Raw genomic sequence first — 21,243 nt, forward strand, 5'->3', positions numbered from 1 at the left:
TACACCCAAACCGCACACTGAAACCGAATTCTATTTTTAGTCAGTTTTACCATATGTTAATTATCAAAGTGATCAAAATCAATACCTCCTCTGTCGACTTGAAATCGATTAACATGCAAGCAAACAGTTGATCAGACTATTCACAAGACAAATATAAATCTGACAATCAATAAAATAAAATCAACTCTGAAAAATCCCAAACAAACATCCAAGTTTTCTACATAAATTTGTTCGGCCCAATCACGCCGTCTTGGTTGAAAATAAACTACTCAATAAGTAAAAAAATAATTCAAAAATAAAAATAAGAAGAAGAAAAGAAAAGAAAAATCTTCTCTCCCAAGCCTTGTAGCCGCCTCCCTTGCGTTGTCTGCGTTCTGGAACTTCGGAACCCTCAAAAATATGTTATATCTTCTATTTATATGGTCCGAAACTTGTACCAATTAATTTCCTTCACAAAATAGGACTTTTCAGAACCAAACTGACCCCAGAACCCGCGCGCGCGCGGGGCATAGGCCTCGCGCGCGCGCAGAAAAAAAAAAAACAAAAGTCTGGAACTCCGATTCGTGCGCGCGCAAGCTTGATTCTCGCGCGCGCAGTACAAATTTTTTTCTCCGAGCGACAATTTTCAAAAAATCATATCTCACAATCTAACCGTCGGATCAAGCTGAAATTTGGAGAAAAGCTTCAAAACATCTTGAAATTTAATCGGAACGGTGGAGATCGGATTTGTTTTTTTCTAAAATTTAATTTGAGTTTTCGAACAAAGCTACTCCGTAATTCACACTTCAAAAATCCATTTTCCTACAAAATCAACCCGAGGAGTGAAATACACAAGCATGCACCAAAACACAGAAAAATACATAAAAACAATATGAATGCACACAAAATAGACATAAATCTATCACAAAATAATGCACACAAAATGCCCTTATCAACACCCTCATACTTAAACCTTGCTCGCCCTCGAGCAAGACATACCAAAAACAATATGCAAACAACGACATAAGTAAGAATGAATCATGAACAACATAGCCTCCGATAAGTTTCAACTTCAACAACTAAAAACCACAAAAACTTCTGATTTTTCACAATACACTGTCAGTTTAACGTAAACGTGTGTGTATGTGCCATGTCATTCCAGCTTCATGCAACTTCAAAAGACTCTGTCCTAAGAATGCTTAGCGACCTATGACAAATCAGTACAAGTGTCACAATCCAATACTCCGTCATCTCAACAATCCCAAACAAAAACATGTACTTTCTTGAGATTAATTACGTACCTCCGGATTTTTCACCCGGTATTTTTAATAAGCCCCAATAATTACCCGCAAACTTAGCTATAACTAAGATAGGATTCAAATTTCAATCCCCTCGTCTATAACCCGGATGGAGCATCAATCTCATTTAACCCGCAAACTTAGCTATGAAACAAAGATTAGGATTTCAATCATTGTCCAAGCCCGGATGGAATTGTTACTTTAAAATTTTAAATTTATTAACCCCATGGAATCCGCATACTTAGTCAAGAACAAGAGATTAGGATTTCAATCTCTGCTCGTAACCTGGATGGAGTTAACTTAATTTTCAACAAAAGTTTTTCAAAATTTTTTTTTATAGGTACGTCCAAGATCATCATACATGCAATGTCTAACAACTATCAAGAATCCAAAGCACTATCATGATCAACAAACACCTATTGTCGTGCAATGATCAAGCAAACACGAACTTCATCAATTACATCGCTACACACACTAGTCTAACATGCGTGCTTAAAAAGATTCACGATTCAACCAACAGTTTCTCATGTTCAATCAAAAGCAACATTTTTTTAAAAAAACATTTTTAACTCTATCATCATCGGCTATTATGACTCATCCTACTTATGCAACACAAAACAAAAAAAAACAACAAAAATGAACGAGATGCAAACAAACACAAAACATTACTAATGCAACTCAAACACAACAAACAATAAAATAAACTAGTCTACCCCCTCATACTTATCCAAAGATTTGACCTCAATGCTTCAGAACAATGAACAGAATGCGAAACAAAACATACAATGAAAACAAAAATAACACTCCCCTGGTTTCATATTTGTCCTCTTCATCTTCCTTTGTAAAAGTCCAACAACAACTTCTGGTGTCGGGGCAATATACTGCACATATAAAGGCGACAGGTAAGGCATTGGATTAGCAAAATATAATAAAAAGAAAAAATAACAAAAACTAAAAAAAATAATGAAAAGAGAACACTGGGTTGCCTCCCAGTCAGCGCTAAGTTTATAGTCTACAGCCCGACTATGCAGAAGCAACCATCAAAGAGCGGTTGCCGCCCATAGTAAGAATCATACGACTCTACGTATGGGTCTTGATTTCTTTCTCCCTCAAGCTTGGCGTGATATATACTTTGTAAGCTCGTCGGTCCAACAACACTTGGTCTGAAATTTTTCTTTTGGAAGGAGACTCTGAATCTAGGCTGAAGCTCATAGAAGATGGAATATGCTGGAGGTGGCGTCAATGGCAAGAAAGAATCTTTTAACGGTGTACATGGAACAACCATTGACGAGGTAAAATATGTAGCCTTGTATGTTTCTTCCTCCTCCATTGTCACTTTTGATTCATCCTCACAAGAAGACTCCTCAAAAATTATTTCCTCATGCTCTGGCTCAATTACTTCACGCTCTTGGCAGATCTCAAAAACTGGTTCTCTATGAAGCGCAATCTGTTCATCCAAAAGACTCAAAAAATTGATGTGGCTTTCGAAGAACTGGTTTGTCTCTTCGTGCCTTTTCACAAAATTCTCCAATTAAGCCACATGATCCTCAAAATACCCTACACACTCTTCTTGACGCTCCGGTGGTTGGTTCGCAAAATTTGTGGAGTTGAATTCTGGAGGATATTTGTGACTCCAACCTTGCAATGAAGGATCACAATGCCATCATTTAACAAGTGCATAGCACTGTCTTCATCTCTTCTGAACAGGTGACTGCCAGTGGCCAAAGCACCATAATCCACCCAACTTCTTGTAGTCTTATCCAAACCACCATAAAAAATCTGAGTAAGCGTGTAGTTCGAAAATTGATGACATTGAAATCTGTTCGCCAATTCATTGAATCTCCCCCAAGCAGCATAGAAAGACTCTGAGTATTGTTGGCAAAATCTTGTGAATATCCGTTGATGATCCATCTCCAAGTACCTCACAAGCAAAGAAAAAATAAAATTAAAATTAAAAATAACGAAAAGAAAGAAAAGATAGAAGGGGGAAAAAAGTCTAGTCTCAAGCAAATAATCTATCCTAATATTAACTAAACAGTCCCCGGCAACGGCGCCAAAAACTTGACCGGCTAAATCGGTGTGATATAAATCTACTGGCAAGCGTACCGAGTCAAGTAATAGTAAAGTGGGCAGAGAGTCCAAGTATCGATCCCACAGGGATTGTTATCAATTCTCAAGAATTAATTATTTTACTTAATCTAGACAAAATAATAAAAAGCAATTTGATTTAAATAAAATAAGAAAATAAAATAAAAAATGCTTAAGAAATAAAAATTAAAATAACTGAAGATAAAATTAATTAAAACGAGACAACCAAGACACACGTAGGTACCGAACAAATCATGTAACAAGTAGTCGATTCAGGACTCAGATTTAATCTTAAATTACGGAAATTCTCCTATCTTGTTCAAAGAACTATTTCTAGAACAATCAAACCTATTCAAATATTGATGAACTAATCTTTCGTAATTCTAATCAAATTTGAATGCATTAAATATTTGTAAAAATTCAGTTTACACTCAAACCGCACACTGAAACCGAATTCTATTTCCAGCCGATTTTACCATATGTTAATTATCAAAGTGATCAAAATCAATACCTCCTCTATCGACTTGGAATCGATTAACATGTAAGCAAACAGTTGAAATCAATACCTCCTCTGTCGACTTGGATTACAATTGAAAAAAATTAAGCATAAAACATATTTGAGTCTTATTGAGACATTATCGTTTAAACTAATGGTTGAAAAATTATATGTAATGAAATTAGACGACATAAAATTATTCTATCCATATATTTGATTAAAGGTTCGAGAAATATAAATATAAGATATCTAAACTGAAAACTATGTTATTAGCGATAACAATAGAAAAAAAGTTATTTCTAGACTTATAATATCGAATAGGAAGAAAAAATATAATTTAAAATAATGTCACCAGTCCCACCAAAACTAATTATTTTAAGAGTTTTTTGAACAAAATATTACAAGATTTGAACAAATAAAAATATAAAAGAGTTTTTTGAACAAAATATTACAAGATTTGAACAAATAAAAATATAAAGATAAGCTGGAAAAATATACTTAAGAGAAAATTTTGAATGTATTATTGTGTATGACCAAGATGATTGAAAATCAAAGCAAGTCAAGTTACAAAAATTATCTTATTATTAACAGGGTTTACTAGAAAAAAAAAATAATATGTGATTTATATTTACTTTATCAATAGAAGATCAATTTCCATCTCCAAATAAGACTTTTGAATAAAGAAAAAATAGTTTTTTTTGTTCAATAACTTATTTAATTTTAGGATTTGATCTACTAAATTTTCAAAGTTTGTTTTTGGTACGCTAAATTTTAATTCTCGGCAATTTTTGGTCTAACTGGTAATGTAACACTGTAAAATACTGATTTATGATGGTGGGTTGCGGGTTGGCCCGCAAAAATCCGCCAATTTACACGTGAGCCCGCCGGGTTGGCCCGCCTCACCACCTAAAATAGGTAGGTTGGGTTGGTGTTTTTCAAACCCGCCTAAAAGGTGGGCCGACCCGCGCCGCCTAATGGTGGGTTGCAACGGATTGTGGGTTGTCCCGCCCCGCTGGCCCGTTTTGACACTTCTACTCAAAGGATTTCACTTCCGAGGAAGCTGCAAGGCTATTCTTGAAGAACGTGGTCAAATATTGAGGATTGCCAAGACACATCATAAGCGTAAAGGATCCTCGATTCACAGGACGACTATGGACAGAAATCTTCAAGCTCCTTGGGTCGGAGTTACATTTCTCTACAAGTTTTCACCCGCAAACGATGGCCAAACTGAGTGGGTAAATTCCTTTTTAGAATTCTACCTAAGGCACTTTGTGAGTGCCAACCAACGAGATTGGGCGAAGCTTATGGATGTGACACAATTCTCTTATAACTTGCAACAAAGTGAAGCCACTGGGAAGAGCCCATTCAAGCTAATCATGGGGCAACAACCGACTAATCCGCATATTTAGCAAATATCTTTTAGCAAGGGACAAAGCTCAGAAACGACAAAGATGACCAAGTCTTGGAGCGAGTACATGGACTTGGCCGGAGTGCACTTAGAGAAGGCGCAACGACACATGAAAAAATGGGCCGATGCAAGGAGAAGGCAACAAGAGTACTACATCGGAGATGAAGTAATCATCAAGCTCTTGCCACATCAATTTAAACCCTTCCGAGGTGTACACAAGGGTCTACTCCGGAAGTATGAAGAACACTTTAATATCATTGCAAGGGTTGAGAAGGTATCATATCGTCTCGACCTCCCCAACACATTGAATATTCATCCGGTCTTCCATGTGAGCATGCTAAAGCCTTATTATCCAGATGAGGAAGACACAAGCCGAGGTGATTCTCACCGAACACCTCTTGTAGCAACAACTTATTTTGACAAAGATGTTGAAGAAGTGTTGGCCAAACGAATCGAGCGGCGACGTGGAGTGCAACCTAGCACTCAATATCTGATCAAGTGGAACGGATTTCCAGAGTCTGAAGCTACATGGAAAACAAGAGATATGTTGAGTCAATTCAAAGAATTACTCCAACAATTTGAGGCAACGAGGGTGTCGGCCGAATATGTAGGAGAGAATGTCACAACCGGCACTGTCACGTCCCGAAACCGGGCCTAGTTGACATCGGTGTTGTTTAACAATTTAACATTGAAACAACAAGTCTCGTAGTACAAATCTTTCCAAAAACTAGTCTATTTCATAAACCATAACTGTATTTTACAGTGAAAAACACAAGTGCAGAAGCAATTAACGTAGTAAGAAATAAAACTGAAATAAATTCTTGAATTTCCATATTTTGAACTTGATCACCAACCCCAAAATGCGTGTTGTTCATCATCTTCCAACTCATCTTCGCCCGTATCTGGGGAGAGAAGTAAGGGGGTGAGTGTTTTGAGAAACACTCAGCAAGTGGGGGCCAATCGTACACACAAATATCGAATATATATACATGATACGAATTCAATATGAGTCGAGACAGGAGACAAATAGAATACGAAACAAAGAATCAAGACATATCATAACCGAATCATAACTTATACATGGCACTGTTATTCATCTCGTTAATCCTGACTAATTATCAGTCCCTAATTGTTACTCCTCTAAGGGGACGAGGCCTTAAACGGTTATTATAACCCACCGCATCAGGGCCTTATCATATCATGTTTTCGAAATTTCCTTATCATTTCTTAATTTGAATCCTAACAGTGCATTTCAAGATCTCATTGCATAACAAAGGAATCGTACAGAACAAAACATGAAACGAAATCAAAGGACATGAAACGAGGAATGTACGATCGAGTTTTCAAAACAGGAACATCATTCTTTTAAAAATATATTTATTCATATCTTATCATAATGACCATGGGCTTTTAATGGTTTTGTGCTCCCTCTGGGGCCTTTTCCTGTAAACGGGCTCCCTCTGGGGCCTTTTCCTGTAGACAGGCTCCCTCTGGGGCCTTTTTCCTCACAGGATTTTTCCAATACGCCATTATTCAAATCAGAATCATCACAAACGAACATATCAGATGGGTATCAATTGGAACGAAAAGAACAGAATGAATCTGAACAAAGGCTTAGCAAAGAAATGCATAACGAATCATAAGGTACTTCAAAATGCTGAATGTATTCTTAGTCACCTTGTAAAAATTGACTTTTTTCTTGTTTTCATAGAATATCCATTAATTTCTACTTTCTCAATAGTTTGAAAAACATCACCAGTGATTGCCACAACCGTGTTTGCTTTCGTAATAGTCATGGGTCGATACAAATGTCTTCTTGGTTGAATATTTCTAAATGCGCATCTTTTTTAACAGTATAGATACATGCATAAATAACGTCAAGTATAATATTTTTTTATATCAAGCTTTATCATTAGAGATTAGAGATAGTTATGGTAGAGTATCCTTGTATAAATTAGTAATAATCATATGAGAAAATAAGTTTTTTTTTGTTTAAAAACTTGTTCTATTTTGGATTTTGATTTAGTAAATTTTTATTTTCGGCTATTTTGGTCTAGTTACTGATGCGACATTGGAAAATGATGACGTGCCTCTAGAAAATGATGTATTGTCAAGTTGACACGTCAGTAATTAGATCAAATTATCCAAAAATTAAAACTAATGTATCAAAATAAAACTTTGAAAATTTATTGGATCAAAAATAAAAAATAGAAAAACTGAAAATTAATATCCGAAAAATCATTTCCTTATCACATTAAAATTCCTGAGCCCAAAAATTGGCAATATATGTATTCTTGAGCCTGCTGAAAATAAATAGTCCGGCCCATTTCGAGCCTTATTTTGTCTCCGCCTGGATGAAACTCTGAATCAAGATATCTCGTTCCCAATTTGCATTTCAAACCCTAATCGCTGAATTTAGAGAGAAATGGGGAAGCAGCCGGTGCGGATGAAGGCGGTGGTGTACGCGTTGTCTCCTTTCCAGCAGAAGGTGATGCCGGGTCTCTTGAAGGATATCCCAGGAAAGATCAGCCACAAATTCTCGAGCAGTTGGATGGGAGCCACCCTCCTTCTGGGACCTCTCGTTGGTACCTACACGTAAGTATATTACTTACCCTCGAGTCTTTAGATTTTGTTGGATTGGGTGTGTTTTGTCGGACTTGTTTGATTTGGTTTTACGTTAAGCTGGATGCAGCTGGCAAATTGTGGTTTCTGATTCTGTTGATTCGATGGATTTGGTTGAACATGATTCTGATTCGGCATTGGTTATGTTGCTTATATGAATTTGTTTGCATCATTTGACCGTAGATTTGGAGACTTCCCGTGAATTCTCTTTGGATTAAACTGTCTGGCTTGAGAAATGAGGAATATCATTATTTCAATTTTGCCAACAGGATGAAAAATCCTCCTTTTGTTCAGTGTCTGGTATGTATCGAACACGGATTCGCTTTGGGACAGTGTCTGCTATGTGCCAAACTACACATATGCATAACTTGTAAAATTCATGGGAATGTAAAGATTAAACCATGGAATGATAGTCCAAAACCAGTTTCTTGGTAGCCATTGTGCCGCCGTCTTCGTCTCTTTTGTATTTGGTGATGTAAGCGCCAGGTGATGAAAATGGAAGAAGTTGGCTGCTTCAACTGTAACTGTTTGTGGGGTGGAAATCTTTGATGAAGGAAAGATTTTACTTTTTTGGGGAGAAAATCTCATGAGAAGAAGCTTGATTTCCATTATATTTTCTTATTGAATGGTCGCATCAACTTTTGATGTTGTCACTGCTGTCCATACAATTCACGGGATTGTATTTGGCTAGTGGAACTACATAATTCACTCTTCTAATTGTTTGTTCTTGCAGGTATGTGCAGTGGTACCAGGAAAAGGAGAAGATGGCACATAGATACTGAGGTCGATGTACTCGATTCATCTGCAAAGATTCCATAATCTTCTACTTTTCCTTAGTCAATAAGCTGAGTGAGCTCAGATATTGCACTCTTGGTCAATTGGATTCACGGTTATTGTTTTTCCTGGACATTTATAATGTTTGTAATAATGATATTTTTGGGTTGTACGAAGGAGATATTGCCTCCGGTATATCTGGCTTCCCCTTGATTTCTATTTTTTTCCCCCTCGATGGACTGAAAATCAAATCGCTTGAACACTGTTTGATTATGGGTTCGAACTGATTTGAATTGAATCAATATTTATTTAAATTTAGTGTGAAAAATAAGAAAAACTTCTCATTATGTAAGTAATTACATTCAATTCAGTAGTTCTATTTCTAAATATAATGGAAGTTATGTTTCCTATTGAAAAAGAAAGGAAAATTGGCTCGAATTTAATTTATAGAAATTGAATTGTCTATACACGTTCAGGCCTTGAAATCTGTATGAATTTATATTTTTGTGATTGCATTATTTCGTGTGTCAAATATAATGCATCTCCTGTCGAAATGGAATTTATGCTTGTGATCTCGTGTTTTATAAAGGGCTTAGATTCGAGACTGGTTGGTGATAACCTTGTGAACTAATTAATCACATTATGCTACTAAATTCGTGGAAGTCAAACATTTTTGCTTGAACAAACTGAACAATGATCAGTTTTGTCATTATTTAATTGAGATTTTAATAGAATAAATAATTGTACAAGTAGTTAATGATATTAATTTATTATAAATAAATTGATAAAAGGGTCGGAAGATAACATTAAATATGGAAATTAGATTATATAATTAAGATGGATAAAAAATGAAATGTAACCTAAATAGGTGAGAGGAGGAAGTATTATATATTTTACAGGAGTAGAAAGATATGAATATTTTAAATACACCAAATAAATACTTGTGAGAATTAGCAACTCAAATTCTTGAATGCACAGCTACCGGATGACCAATAATAATTCTACATTGTCAAACAGTAAACAGTCTCATACTGAGGAAACTTCACTTTTTTTAACCATCATAAAATCTTCAAGGAGAATAAAAATTTTGACCCTTCAGTTCTTTACATCGCAAATGGACCAATCTAAAGTTAACATTCCCTGAAAAGAGATCATAAAGCATTATCAGAGAGTAATACAACAAAAAAATATGCCTAAATTCTTCAAGAGAAAACAATACACTTAAAAATTTTCGGTTTTTTCTTTATTGAAGGGGAGCGAATTGCACCTTCCGCCCCCCTCTTGGTCCGCCCCACTACTGTAATGATTACAAGAAACACAACAGAGCAGGTTTTACATTTTCCTGGAGCTTACCCCATAAGAGTATGCAGGTAGAGAGGCCTTCGGCACAAACTTACAGATCATATGACATTAATCCTTTCGCGAACCATGTTCAAATCTGATTCCTTTTTCACACTGCAAATGGGCAAAAAAGCAATAGAATCTTACATAAGCATGCAGTAACTTTATCAAAACCACTTCCATTCATTCAAGAATAAAGTGCTACAACCATTGGTTCCTTTTCAATGTAGCACCAGTATGAACCGTCATATAAGAGCTCATAAATTCGTAAATGATAATCAACCACTATAATAAGTATTTCGGTTAGCTTATGTACAGACTACTGCAATGTCTACATCTTCCCACAAAGCACATTACTTCCTCCAAAAAAATTATAATAATAATAATAATCATTCACTTTTTGAAGCAGCTTCTCAAGGTGATAATTGTCAACAATCTGCAAGTGAGAAAATATGATCAAGTTCAACTTCCACATACAAACTACAAAAGAACAGAAAAATCAGATTGTGGCACAAATGTGAGATATCACAAGTTTAATTGTCATGTTGCATGCAAAGAATCATTCTTTAGACTTTCTCAAACAAAACAAACAATAATTACCTTGTGAAGACACCGTCTACAGGTCAATATGCAGGACTAAAAAAATAGAACTTGCAAAGATTCAGAAAAAGCACAAAAAAAAATAAAAAGAAAGAAAAATAACTTACTTATATAGAATGTCGCCACTTAAAACCAGTTTCTTATTGAACCAATCTGGAACCAGTTTCTCAAGGTGCTCTATTTGTTTTTCAACCTCATCTAAGTAATTAACAACAGAATCAGGCTCTTTTATACGTAAAAGGAAAAGGTGGTCAATAGAGAAGAGAACAACACAGAGGCACGTATGCATACCTTGGTCATCAATCTCACAATTGTGCAAAATAATTTTCTGAATAAGTTCTTCCTTAGTAATCGGACAAAAGTTGACAGATTGGAATATCTTGTGAATCAACAGAACAAGGTCAGGCAAGCAAGCTGATATTTCCTTAGGTGAATTTTTAGTGTCATCACCATCCAAGCAATAAAAATCTAATGATTTCTTAGCCGTAGAAGAGGGCTGCTTGTAGCTTTGGCTAGCTGTTGACTTGCTCTCATCTTCACAGGTCAGCGCTAATGCATTTTGTGGAATTATCCTCAATGGGGTAGTTTGCACCGGTGTTTCAACCAACTGACCATCGCTACTTGAGGCAAACTTCACAGGAGTGCTCTCACATAAGCTGGCTTCAGGAGGATAATCTGAAAGCATCATTGCATTTTCATTCTCTTCATTAATTACACCAGCGGATGTAAGAGGCAAAATGAGATTAGTCTTCTCTATTTCTTGAACACCAGCTTTTTTAGAGAAGAATCTTGTAAAAGAAGGAGAAGAATGAGACAAATCCAATCTATCTGAGTCACATGAAGCTGACAAGTCCTTTAGAACTGGGTCTTCCTGGACTGTGAAACTTCTCTGGTTAAATGGCTCCAGTAGTGCAGATTCAGGGACATTTGTATCCTGCTTGGCAAAACCAAAACCACAGTTTCGAGAATTTTAGTGAAAATTATATGCTGAGGTTTGCATATCAAAGGCTGGAAAACAAGTAAAGATCTTGAATTGATGGCAAATTTATAATATTAAATGTGTTTTCGGTGAATCTGTTTTGGTGTACAAATAATTTAGAGGCTCAGTAACCATTGATCATTTCCGGAAATATTCAGCAACTGAATCTTGTCAAACCTCAATAACAACATTCTCATTTAAAGAAAGATGGCAATACCTCAGGATGTGCCACATAAAAATCTCTTAGCCTGGAAGAGAAAAGATTGCTTAAAGCAACAAACACAGATTCCTCACAGTGGCCATCTACAACATCAAACAGCAATGTGATCTTCATTTCTGGCTTTATGCACTTAGTTTTGTCGTCATGTATGAGAATCTTATCAATCTGAACTGCTTCAGGCAGTATGTATGTTATTTGTGCAAGATGTGTGACTAGGAATTCCCTGATAATTGGAAAAAAAATAATAATGAAGGATTAAAATGCATACAGCAATTGAATATGTTTTGAAGAACAGTATGAAAGTTGCAACGGGTAAAAATATTGCACCAAGATGGACGGATACAATCACAATTGCAATTACAGCAAATTATTTTTTAAGAGCAATTTAAAGTAGAATCTCGGTTCATATCACTACTTCCCACCGTGATAAAAATTACAATGATAAGTGGCACCATATCAGTAAGATAAAGTACATAAAGTTTTTGTCGAGAATCATCAATTAAAATCATCTATGGTTCACTTAAACGAAATGTTGGAGTTTAGAGGTTGACTGACACTTTACATTGATAGACACAAGGGGCAACCAGAAGAATGACAAAAAAAAAAAGGGAACGATCAAATAAATAGAGCATCAAACATTAACGTTAACGGGAAAATATTGGCCGCAACCACTACCTTCCCGTCAGAATTTTAACCAGACAGCTAATGTTCTTAAATGTAGGTGCCCTGTTGCGCAGACTGAGCAGCCTCAATGAGGTTATCATACCACCGTAAAACTCCGATAAGACCCCGTAACTGAAATTCAGAAACAAAACTTGTCTTGTTAGGCTGCAGGCTTTAGATAGATTTAGCAAAACATAAGAAAATGCAAATGCTCGGTAGCTCACTTCTCAGGAAGTTCTTCCACTGACGTTTCCTGGCATTTAACCAGCAAAGGCTCTTTCGTTTTCACTGGGGTAGGAGACGAAAAGTCCACACATTGATCATGGGTTTCACCTTTGTTTTGTGAACCGTCGAGGAAAGAGACAATATGGTCGGTTTCGGTCAATTCACGAACATTATTTTCCTCTCCTAAGTCTTTCATCTCGCAGACTCGAACCTGAAACAAACAGAGATGAGAATGCTTCGTCAGAATATACATTAATCAAGATTCAAGAGCACCTTGTGTGGTTCATGGTTTCGTGAAAGGAAAAAAACTTGTGCCAAAATATTGTGTGATTAAAATGAAAAGATGATGAGCAAGGAATCGATTTGTACCTCTTGTCCCAGAAATCGAGCTAATTTAAAATTTGAATGGTAAATGGAATTGGGGTTTAGGGTTTCTTCATCGGTTCGTATACGTAGGTGCAGGGGAGGGAAAGTAGCGAGTGTTTCAAAAAATGGGCTGGTTTGGCATTGGATTTTGGGCTCCTGCATCTCGGGACCCATTGGGCCTTGGAATACAAATCCAATCATTCGGAAAGTAATTGAACTCAAAGTTGGAATCGAACCAAAACAAGTTTTAATTATTGGAGCTTCATATCATACTTGAGTTCGAACCTAACTAACTCGATAACTTTTTTCATATACGACTCGATTTGATTTGTTATACTCTTACTTGAAAACTATGAGTTTATATGCAATCATAAAAATTGTCTCAAATTTGATTTAAAATATGAAACTTAATATTAACATTTAGATCTATTTAACATTATTGGTTTCTATTTACTCGATCGAACCTTGAAAACTTCATATACCACATTTTAAAAAATAATATTTTGAATTTTTTTTTCAAAAAACTGAAGTTATAAGATATGTGTGTGTGCACATAAACGTTGGTTGTGTTTGGATTTATAGATTTCAAATGTATTTTGTAGTTTAGAAAAGTAAGACAAAAAATTTCAAATCCAACATTTACATATTTGTTTGATATTTCACTTTAATTAAGATAGATTTCGAGTTCAACCAATGATTGGTATAACTTGAATTTTTTATTTTCTTTTAACATTGTTCTTTTTTTAAGTGTATGTTTGGATCCTATTCATATGCGCAAATACGTTCATGTTCTTGGGAGTTTAATATAAAATTAAACTATTTTAAACTATTTCTATGCAAATTAGCTTTTTATGCGTGATATGTTCCAATTTAAACCATCTTTGTACATAGAATTTACATATAATGTTAAAATTTAAAACTTTGTAGATAAGTTTTTACGACAAAATAAGAAATTATTTTAAAAAAATAATTGTCTCGTTGTTTCTTAAGTTTCCAATATTTTATTACAATTATCATTTGGTTCGAGGATAGGATAAATAGTACTTGAATAAGTAATATAATGTAATATAAAATAAATAAAAATGATAGTTAATATAGTATTTGATTTGATGGATAGATTATAGTTTATGTGATTTGATTGATTGTATTTTATATAAAAATGATAAATTACCATTTTGTCTTTTTTAAAAATAAATAAAATATGAATAATATTATTGATAAGGGTAATATAGTAATTTAAATTCAATGATTTGATTGATATAAAATAAATGATTAATGATTTGATTGATGTAAAATAAATAATTAATAGATGGATAAATAGTATGACGAGAAGAACGAATGATTAATAGAACAAGTTATACAAGTATTATTTGTATTTGTACCAAACAAGTTAGATTACGGGCAATGTGATAATTTGGTAACTACTACGTTTTGAGCAGGATTGCACCAGAAACACATTACTTTTCGTTCCATTTTCCGTTAAAGAGTGTAAATGGATATTTTACTTAAATATGTTTTAAAAAAAACATAAATAAGCTTCCGTTTGGACAAGTACTTATAAAATATTTTTATAAAAATTTGTTTAAAAAAAACCTTATAAAATGTTTTAAAATATATTTTAAAAATAAATAAATGTTTGACAGCTATTATATAAAAATGTTTTTAGAATAAACAGATTATGTTTTGTTTTCCAACATAGTTTTCAATTCTAAAAACATTAAGAAAACACATTTCAATTGTTTTTTAAAAATTATATACTTGAAAAACACTGTTTTAAAAATATTTTTAAATAAATTTTTATTAAAATCTTGTTTAAACATATATTTTGAATTTTTTTAACTTATAAAACACTAAAAACGTTTCTCAAGTACTTGTCTAAACAACCCTTGATCATCATTGAAACAAAATATATTATAGTTTCGATAGTTCGCGAGACGGAACAATGAGGAATGTTGATTAATTTTTAATATAAGAACTAAATATATAATTTTAAACATTATTTTTAATAAAAGGCCCACCTATTTCACTCATTTATATCGATATTATGGTGGAGAAGTTTTGATACTCAAAATATCTTATTTGTTGTGCCCAATTTAAGGGACCAGATGGGAGGAGAAGGGTAACCGTCTATTCGACGTACAAATTCCACGTGTCCCTACAAAAAACATATAGCCACCCACCCACTGAATATTTCAATTTTATATGTCTACGTTCACAATATGTATTATGTGACATCGTTTAAAGACTCTTTATACGTGAGAAAAAAAAAAATTGTTCTGAGATGGTCTTATTTTGTTAAGACAAATGTCGATTCGGAAAAAAAAAAAATTATATTAAAAATATATTTTTTTATCGTAAATATGAGTTGTATTAATATATCTCATGTGAAACCTATTACCTATGTGAAAATTGAACGATTTGTTCTTTATTTAAAATGTAAAGTAATACTTTTAACATAAAAAATAATATTTTTTGACGTGTTAAATGCGATATCTATTTTATAAACTCAACGTTGTAAAACCGTCTCAAATTGAGTTTTTGAGTTGCGTAATAAATTAGAAGACGAATACTCATTAAATTGTTGTTATTAATTAATTAATTAATTAATTAATTAATATTATTACTTAAAAACAGTGTTTTTAGAATCGAACCAGCCGGTTCGACAACCGGTCGTCGGTCAGGTTCGGTTCACCCCCCAAAAACCAAAAAAACGGTTCAACCGGTCAAGAACCGGTTGAACAACCCAAGAATCGGAAAATCGGTTGAACCGATTGAATCGGTTTTTTCGAATTTTTTTAATTTATTTTTGAAAATTTAATTTTTTTTATTTTTAAAACTTTAAATTCAGTATTTTTTATATATATGATTATTTGTAATTCATTAAAAATATTATTTTAATAATAATAGATTTTTTAAATTAAATAATTTGTTATTTAAATAATTTATAACTATAATTGACATTTTGAATGTACTTACATATTTTTTTTAGTTTTCAAACTATGATAATATATATTTTTTTGTCTATTTATATGTATTTTTGAGTTTTTAAAATTCAAAACATATTATTTATTATATTATATTATATAAACGGTTTTCTGTTTCGACCTTTCGGTTAAAAAGATCCGACCGATTGGATCGTTTTTTAACTAGACCAGTTCGATCACCGATCTGATTATGAAAACACTGCTTAAAAGCAGCATAGCCCTCTTCATTTGATGCGCGCATTAATAATACCGCTGTGTTTGTTTTAAAAAAAAAAAAGAAAAAAAAAAACCTTCGCAATAGAGATTTCCTTTTTTTCTTGAAACAACAATTTTTTTTTTTGAAAAAGAAACAACAAATTAATATAAATAAATGTGAATGAAAATACTAAACTAATTAATTTAAATTCAAGAAATGCTAAATATTATTGTAATTTTGTGGCTCGTCATCGTTACTATTGCTCACAGTATTTGTTTATTTTAATTGTTTTGCTTATAATAAGTACAAAGGAAAGTGTTGCAGACACGTGGGGTGGCAAAAAAATGGAATTTTTGGACAATACGTGACACACACCATGCATAATATCTGCGACCTAGTTTTATTGTTGTTTAACTTACCATATATCCGGAGATATAATTTTTTATGAAATAAGTTGGAAAAATGGGTTTTGAGGTCATTAAGACTTGGAAAATTAATCGAGCGCACTCGTCCGATAAAACTAGAAATTGACTTGAGAATTGATATCTACTTTTGATTAGATGATTTTGGTATATTAATTTGCTCAAAATCGATTTTGGGTGAATGAGAAAATAATTGTTTAAGATTGGTGTTCAAGACCCAATTAATGTATAGTAGGTGAGATAAGACTTGATCCACATGGAAAGTTTTGTACTTTTTATTCCTACATATATATTGTTGTGTATATTGAATAATCATTTCAAGTCAAATCCAAAGGCGAGGGAGGTGCAACGTGGTAGATAATATCCTAGCATATGGATAATACCCAAACTATGCATCTAATGGTTCTTTTTTTTACACATACGCGTAATTAATTATATATTGTTGACGTGGCAAATCATGGGACATTAGATCTATCATTGGGGTAATACTCATATGATAGGTTGAAATCTACCGGTGCAACGCACCGACCGAGCACGCACACGTGCGCAAAGGGTGCATTGATGGAGCACTGTGCATCGTCGCGAGGAGCTTTTCTTTATGCTACTCGAAAATGGTGTAAGCTGACGTGTCATGGAGTCCACGTGTGTGTGGATGTGGGGTACAGTGGATGCTATTGTGACACATGATATGGAGACGGTTGAGGAGTGATCAGATGCGTTGGATCTGGACCACTAGATTGGTGGCTGCTAGATCAAAAGGTACATCCAAGGAATGTTATCATCCTGAAGGGGTGCGATATGGATCGTTGATATGGAGATTGGACGCACTAGATTAAATACTACAAAAGAATATCATTCAGTGGCTGAGATCAATCAGACGGATTCAAATCTGATGAATCATATTGAATCTACTCTAAGAGACACAACTAATTGTGAAGAGACCCTATTATTCTTTTTGAACAAAATTTAATTAAAAATAATATTTATTATTATTTATTAAATTTATTTTACACCTCCCAGTCAAAACACTTCGGATCAGCGTGTCTGCTCGATGGGGTTCGTTCACACGAGGTGTGTTCGTTCATGCAGAGTCGTGTCTCTTGGTCGCATCCATTAACTGTCTTTAAATATATAAGTTCGCTTGTTTGCATCGAAGGATTTATTCTTTTGTATGCGATTTACGCTTCTGCTTTCTCACTTCAGATTTCTACCATATTTTGTTTGCTGCTATCAATAGATTTGTTGTGCTTCTATCACTTGCGTTGACGTCGTTGTATTTTAGAGACGAATTGCCGCTACCATTTAAGAACTTTGTATGGAGCAATTTCATCTTGCGGACAGAGAAATCTTCTTGCCTTAACTTACTTATTGTTGTTGTGTTGCTACAATCCAGAATCCGAAATACACTTTTTACAACAAAAAAAATAAGAAAAATTAAATATATATATATATATATATATATATTCTTACATGTATATAATACTATATTATATTGAAAATATTTGTTCAACTTCTTATCAATCTTATTCTTAGATATCTTTTTTTTAAAAAAAAAACTTATTCTTAGCCACTCATTTAATGCCACAGTACCCACTATTTCCATAGGTCAACTGTTTAAAAACGTACGTGGCACCCAATGACTCATCGGCCACAGGACTCCCCGATATTTCCCAGTCAAATGGTCCTTCAAATCTACGACAAATGTTTTTTCCCCAAGACATGAAAGTCTTAGATATTATTATTGAATCTTATTTTTAAGTTGAGACGAGATGATTATTAGTTATTACAAGAGTGATATTATATGTATAAAGAAATTTGTACATCAAATCTTACAATACAAAAAAATTAATATAAAAAATATTTTTTTTATAAAAATCTCAAGATACGTTAAATACAAAATCTCGCGATAAAATAACAAAATTTCACGATATTATTGTTGTAAATATCGTTGTACACGATATTTGTTGTCCCTCTACATTTTTCTTGTTATAATCGAGTTTTGAATTTAACACATCATCTTAAAATTGAGAAATTGGTGTTAAGCAAACTTTTGATTGTCGACTTAGGTAGTGTTGAGATAGATTATAGAAAATACTTTTCATTTTTTTTTTTACAAAATTTCAAAATTGAACCGAGTTAATCCATTAATCGATATGATTTAATTTAATAGGCCTACAAAATTTTCAAAACTCGAGCTTCATATATTTTTATAGTTTAAATATAAATTTATATATTTAAATGAAGGAAAATGCTACATGCACAGTGTATACATTGAATTACACACTGCACATAAAATTACAAAATTATCCCTCCATTTTATTTGAAAAAATTATATTCAAAATATATTAAAAGATATTTATGTAATTTCATGTGACTCTCGATCCTTAATTATACATACATTTAGCATCACTTTATAGGTATTTATAGATGTACAAGAGTCATGTTTTCAAATTGGAGTTGTATATAGCTTGCCCAATCCGCAGGACTTAACATGATTGGTCGAGATTTGTAAAGGCTATGATTCAAAAATACTGTAATTTGTACGAATATATTTCTTATTAGCTTATATTTGTTACTAGTGTTTGTTTATCTGGGGATTAGTTGGATAATTGTATCATGTGTCGGGATGTTCGGTTATTTTGTCAAAAACTACAAGTGTTGGTATCATGGTTATAACTGACATCTGTTATCTTTTGATGCACACTAGGTAAATTTTCGGACTAACCCAATAATCTGAAAATCACGTTAGTCAGGTAAATCGCATAGTTCGCACTAAGTAAATTATGTGCAACAGGTTAGTCCAATAAAGTTTTGATAGTGAGAATCGAACATTTAACAATTGACCAATTGCTTACCTACTTCACCAACATGACATCCCTTGGGAACGTCTCATCGTTATATTTGATCCTAACAGTTATTATCAAACTTAATATCATGTATTTGATTATCATGAATACAAGGTAGTATAATTGTTGGGAGAAAATTGTAAATAAACAATAATTAAATTATTGATAATTACTAATATAGAGAGATAAAGTGCGTTTGGATTAAAAAGCAAAAAGAGAAAATTCATTTTTTAAAATAAAAAAAATATTTTTATTGTTTCAAATGTATTTGGGTAGATCTGCAGTGCTTTTAAAAGCACTTATTAAGCCAAAATAAAAAAATATTTTTTTAAAGCTCATATTTATAGCTTTTCAAATGTTTTTTTATAACTCAACTAAAAAAGATGATTTCAATCTATTTATTCAAACACAAAATTAATACAACTTTTATTTAAAAAAATAATTTTAAAAGTCAACTTAAAAAAACCATTTTAAAAGTAAATGCTTATGTAACCAAACTGACTCATAAATTTGCGGTGCAAACTAGTGGAGATTTCAAAATGGGTAGGTCCATATAACAACATGTACGTTCAGTCATATAAAATAGGTGGATTGAATTGATAATTCCACGACCCGTCCAATTACACATAAATTGGTTAGGGACCTATTGAAAGGCGAATGAGCCCGTTCAACTAACTTGTTTTGAAATAGAATAATGCTAGAGGTACAACCTATATCGTGTACAACGATATTTACAACAAATATATCGTGAAATTTTGCTATTATATCGTGATATTTTATATTCAATTTATCATGAGATTTTGTTAAATGAAATTTGTGTATTGATTTTTTTGTGTTGTACAAATTGATGTACAAATTTGGTTGTACATGTAGCATTGTTCTTTGAAATATCTACACTGAGGCAACCTACTTTTATTTGGAAACATTTTAAATCTAATCCAAAATATTATATTGACAGAGTTTTTCCTTTTTAGTTTTGATTCAAGTTTGAGCCGATTTAATAAATTTTAAGATATATATATATATTATTTATAAAAAATGAATATTAATATTAGACACTGATATAGATCAATTATATGCTTCAAATGATTGCAAGGTTATAAATGTTGCACGTATATTTATATTGTACGTATAATAATTATTGAAAAAACATGTCTTTTGTTAGACGGTTTTACATGTTTATATTTGTGAGATATCCCAACTCTATCCACATTTATAGTAATTTGACTTACAAAATTGATTTATAAAACGATCTCATATTAATTTTTAAGTTATTTAAAAATATAAATAATGGTTGACAAATGAAGAGGCTTGATAAATAAAAAATTTGTTCATGTCACAAATGGGAAATCTCGAATTTTATAACTCTCATGAAATTTGAGTATAGCATACCACTAAACCAATGATCCATGACGAAATTACAGTGATAATAATTGTACTGTATGTACACAAAAAATTTCTATGAGACGTTCTCACGAGTCAATTATTTCATGAGATCAAGCTCTTATTCAATTTGATCCATATGTAAAAATATTATTTTTTGATGTCAAAATTAAATATTATTTATTATTGTCTACACATGTCAGATTGATACGTCTCACAAATATAAAACTATGAGATTGTCGCACACACGACATATTCGTATATGTATATCAGTTTGGATGTTATCTATAGATTGAGCATGATTTCTGAGGCAAACACGTGTCCTCGATGCATGCATATCTTTGTCATTCCAA

General features: G+C 32.9%; 3 protein-coding genes across 3 annotated transcripts; 2 read left to right on the forward strand and 1 right to left on the reverse strand.

Annotated features, from left to right (window-relative positions):
* Positions 1 to 5,312: 5,312 nt before the first annotated feature.
* LOC140879021 (uncharacterized) lies at positions 5,313 to 5,927 on the forward strand. Its single transcript, XM_073282652.1, has one exon. The coding sequence runs from the start codon at positions 5,313 to 5,315 to the stop codon at positions 5,925 to 5,927; it is 615 nt and encodes a 204-aa protein (XP_073138753.1).
* A 1,670-nt stretch (positions 5,928 to 7,597) lies between these two features.
* On the forward strand, positions 7,598 to 8,979 carry LOC140884265 (cytochrome b-c1 complex subunit 8-like). Its single transcript, XM_073290971.1, has 2 exons — positions 7,598 to 7,864; positions 8,625 to 8,979. The coding sequence occupies exons 1-2, from the start codon at positions 7,695 to 7,697 to the stop codon at positions 8,671 to 8,673; spliced, it is 219 nt and encodes a 72-aa protein (XP_073147072.1). The 5' UTR covers positions 7,598 to 7,694; the 3' UTR covers positions 8,674 to 8,979.
* A 544-nt stretch (positions 8,980 to 9,523) lies between these two features.
* On the reverse strand, positions 9,524 to 13,129 carry LOC140884473 (CDT1-like protein a, chloroplastic). Its single transcript, XM_073291247.1, has 8 exons — positions 13,063 to 13,129; positions 12,693 to 12,904; positions 12,481 to 12,600; positions 11,803 to 12,028; positions 10,898 to 11,540; positions 10,714 to 10,804; positions 10,019 to 10,120; positions 9,524 to 9,805 (listed from the first exon to the last, which is right to left on the reverse strand). The coding sequence occupies exons 2-7, from the start codon at positions 12,887 to 12,889 to the stop codon at positions 10,066 to 10,068; spliced, it is 1,332 nt and encodes a 443-aa protein (XP_073147348.1). The 5' UTR covers positions 12,890 to 12,904; positions 13,063 to 13,129; the 3' UTR covers positions 9,524 to 9,805; positions 10,019 to 10,065.
* Between the last annotated feature and the right edge of the window lie 8,114 nt (positions 13,130 to 21,243).

The sequence above is a fragment of the Henckelia pumila genome, chromosome 2, assembly GCF_033568475.1.
Source record: "Henckelia pumila isolate YLH828 chromosome 2, ASM3356847v2, whole genome shotgun sequence".
Lineage (NCBI taxonomy): Eukaryota > Viridiplantae > Streptophyta > Magnoliopsida > Lamiales > Gesneriaceae > Henckelia > Henckelia pumila.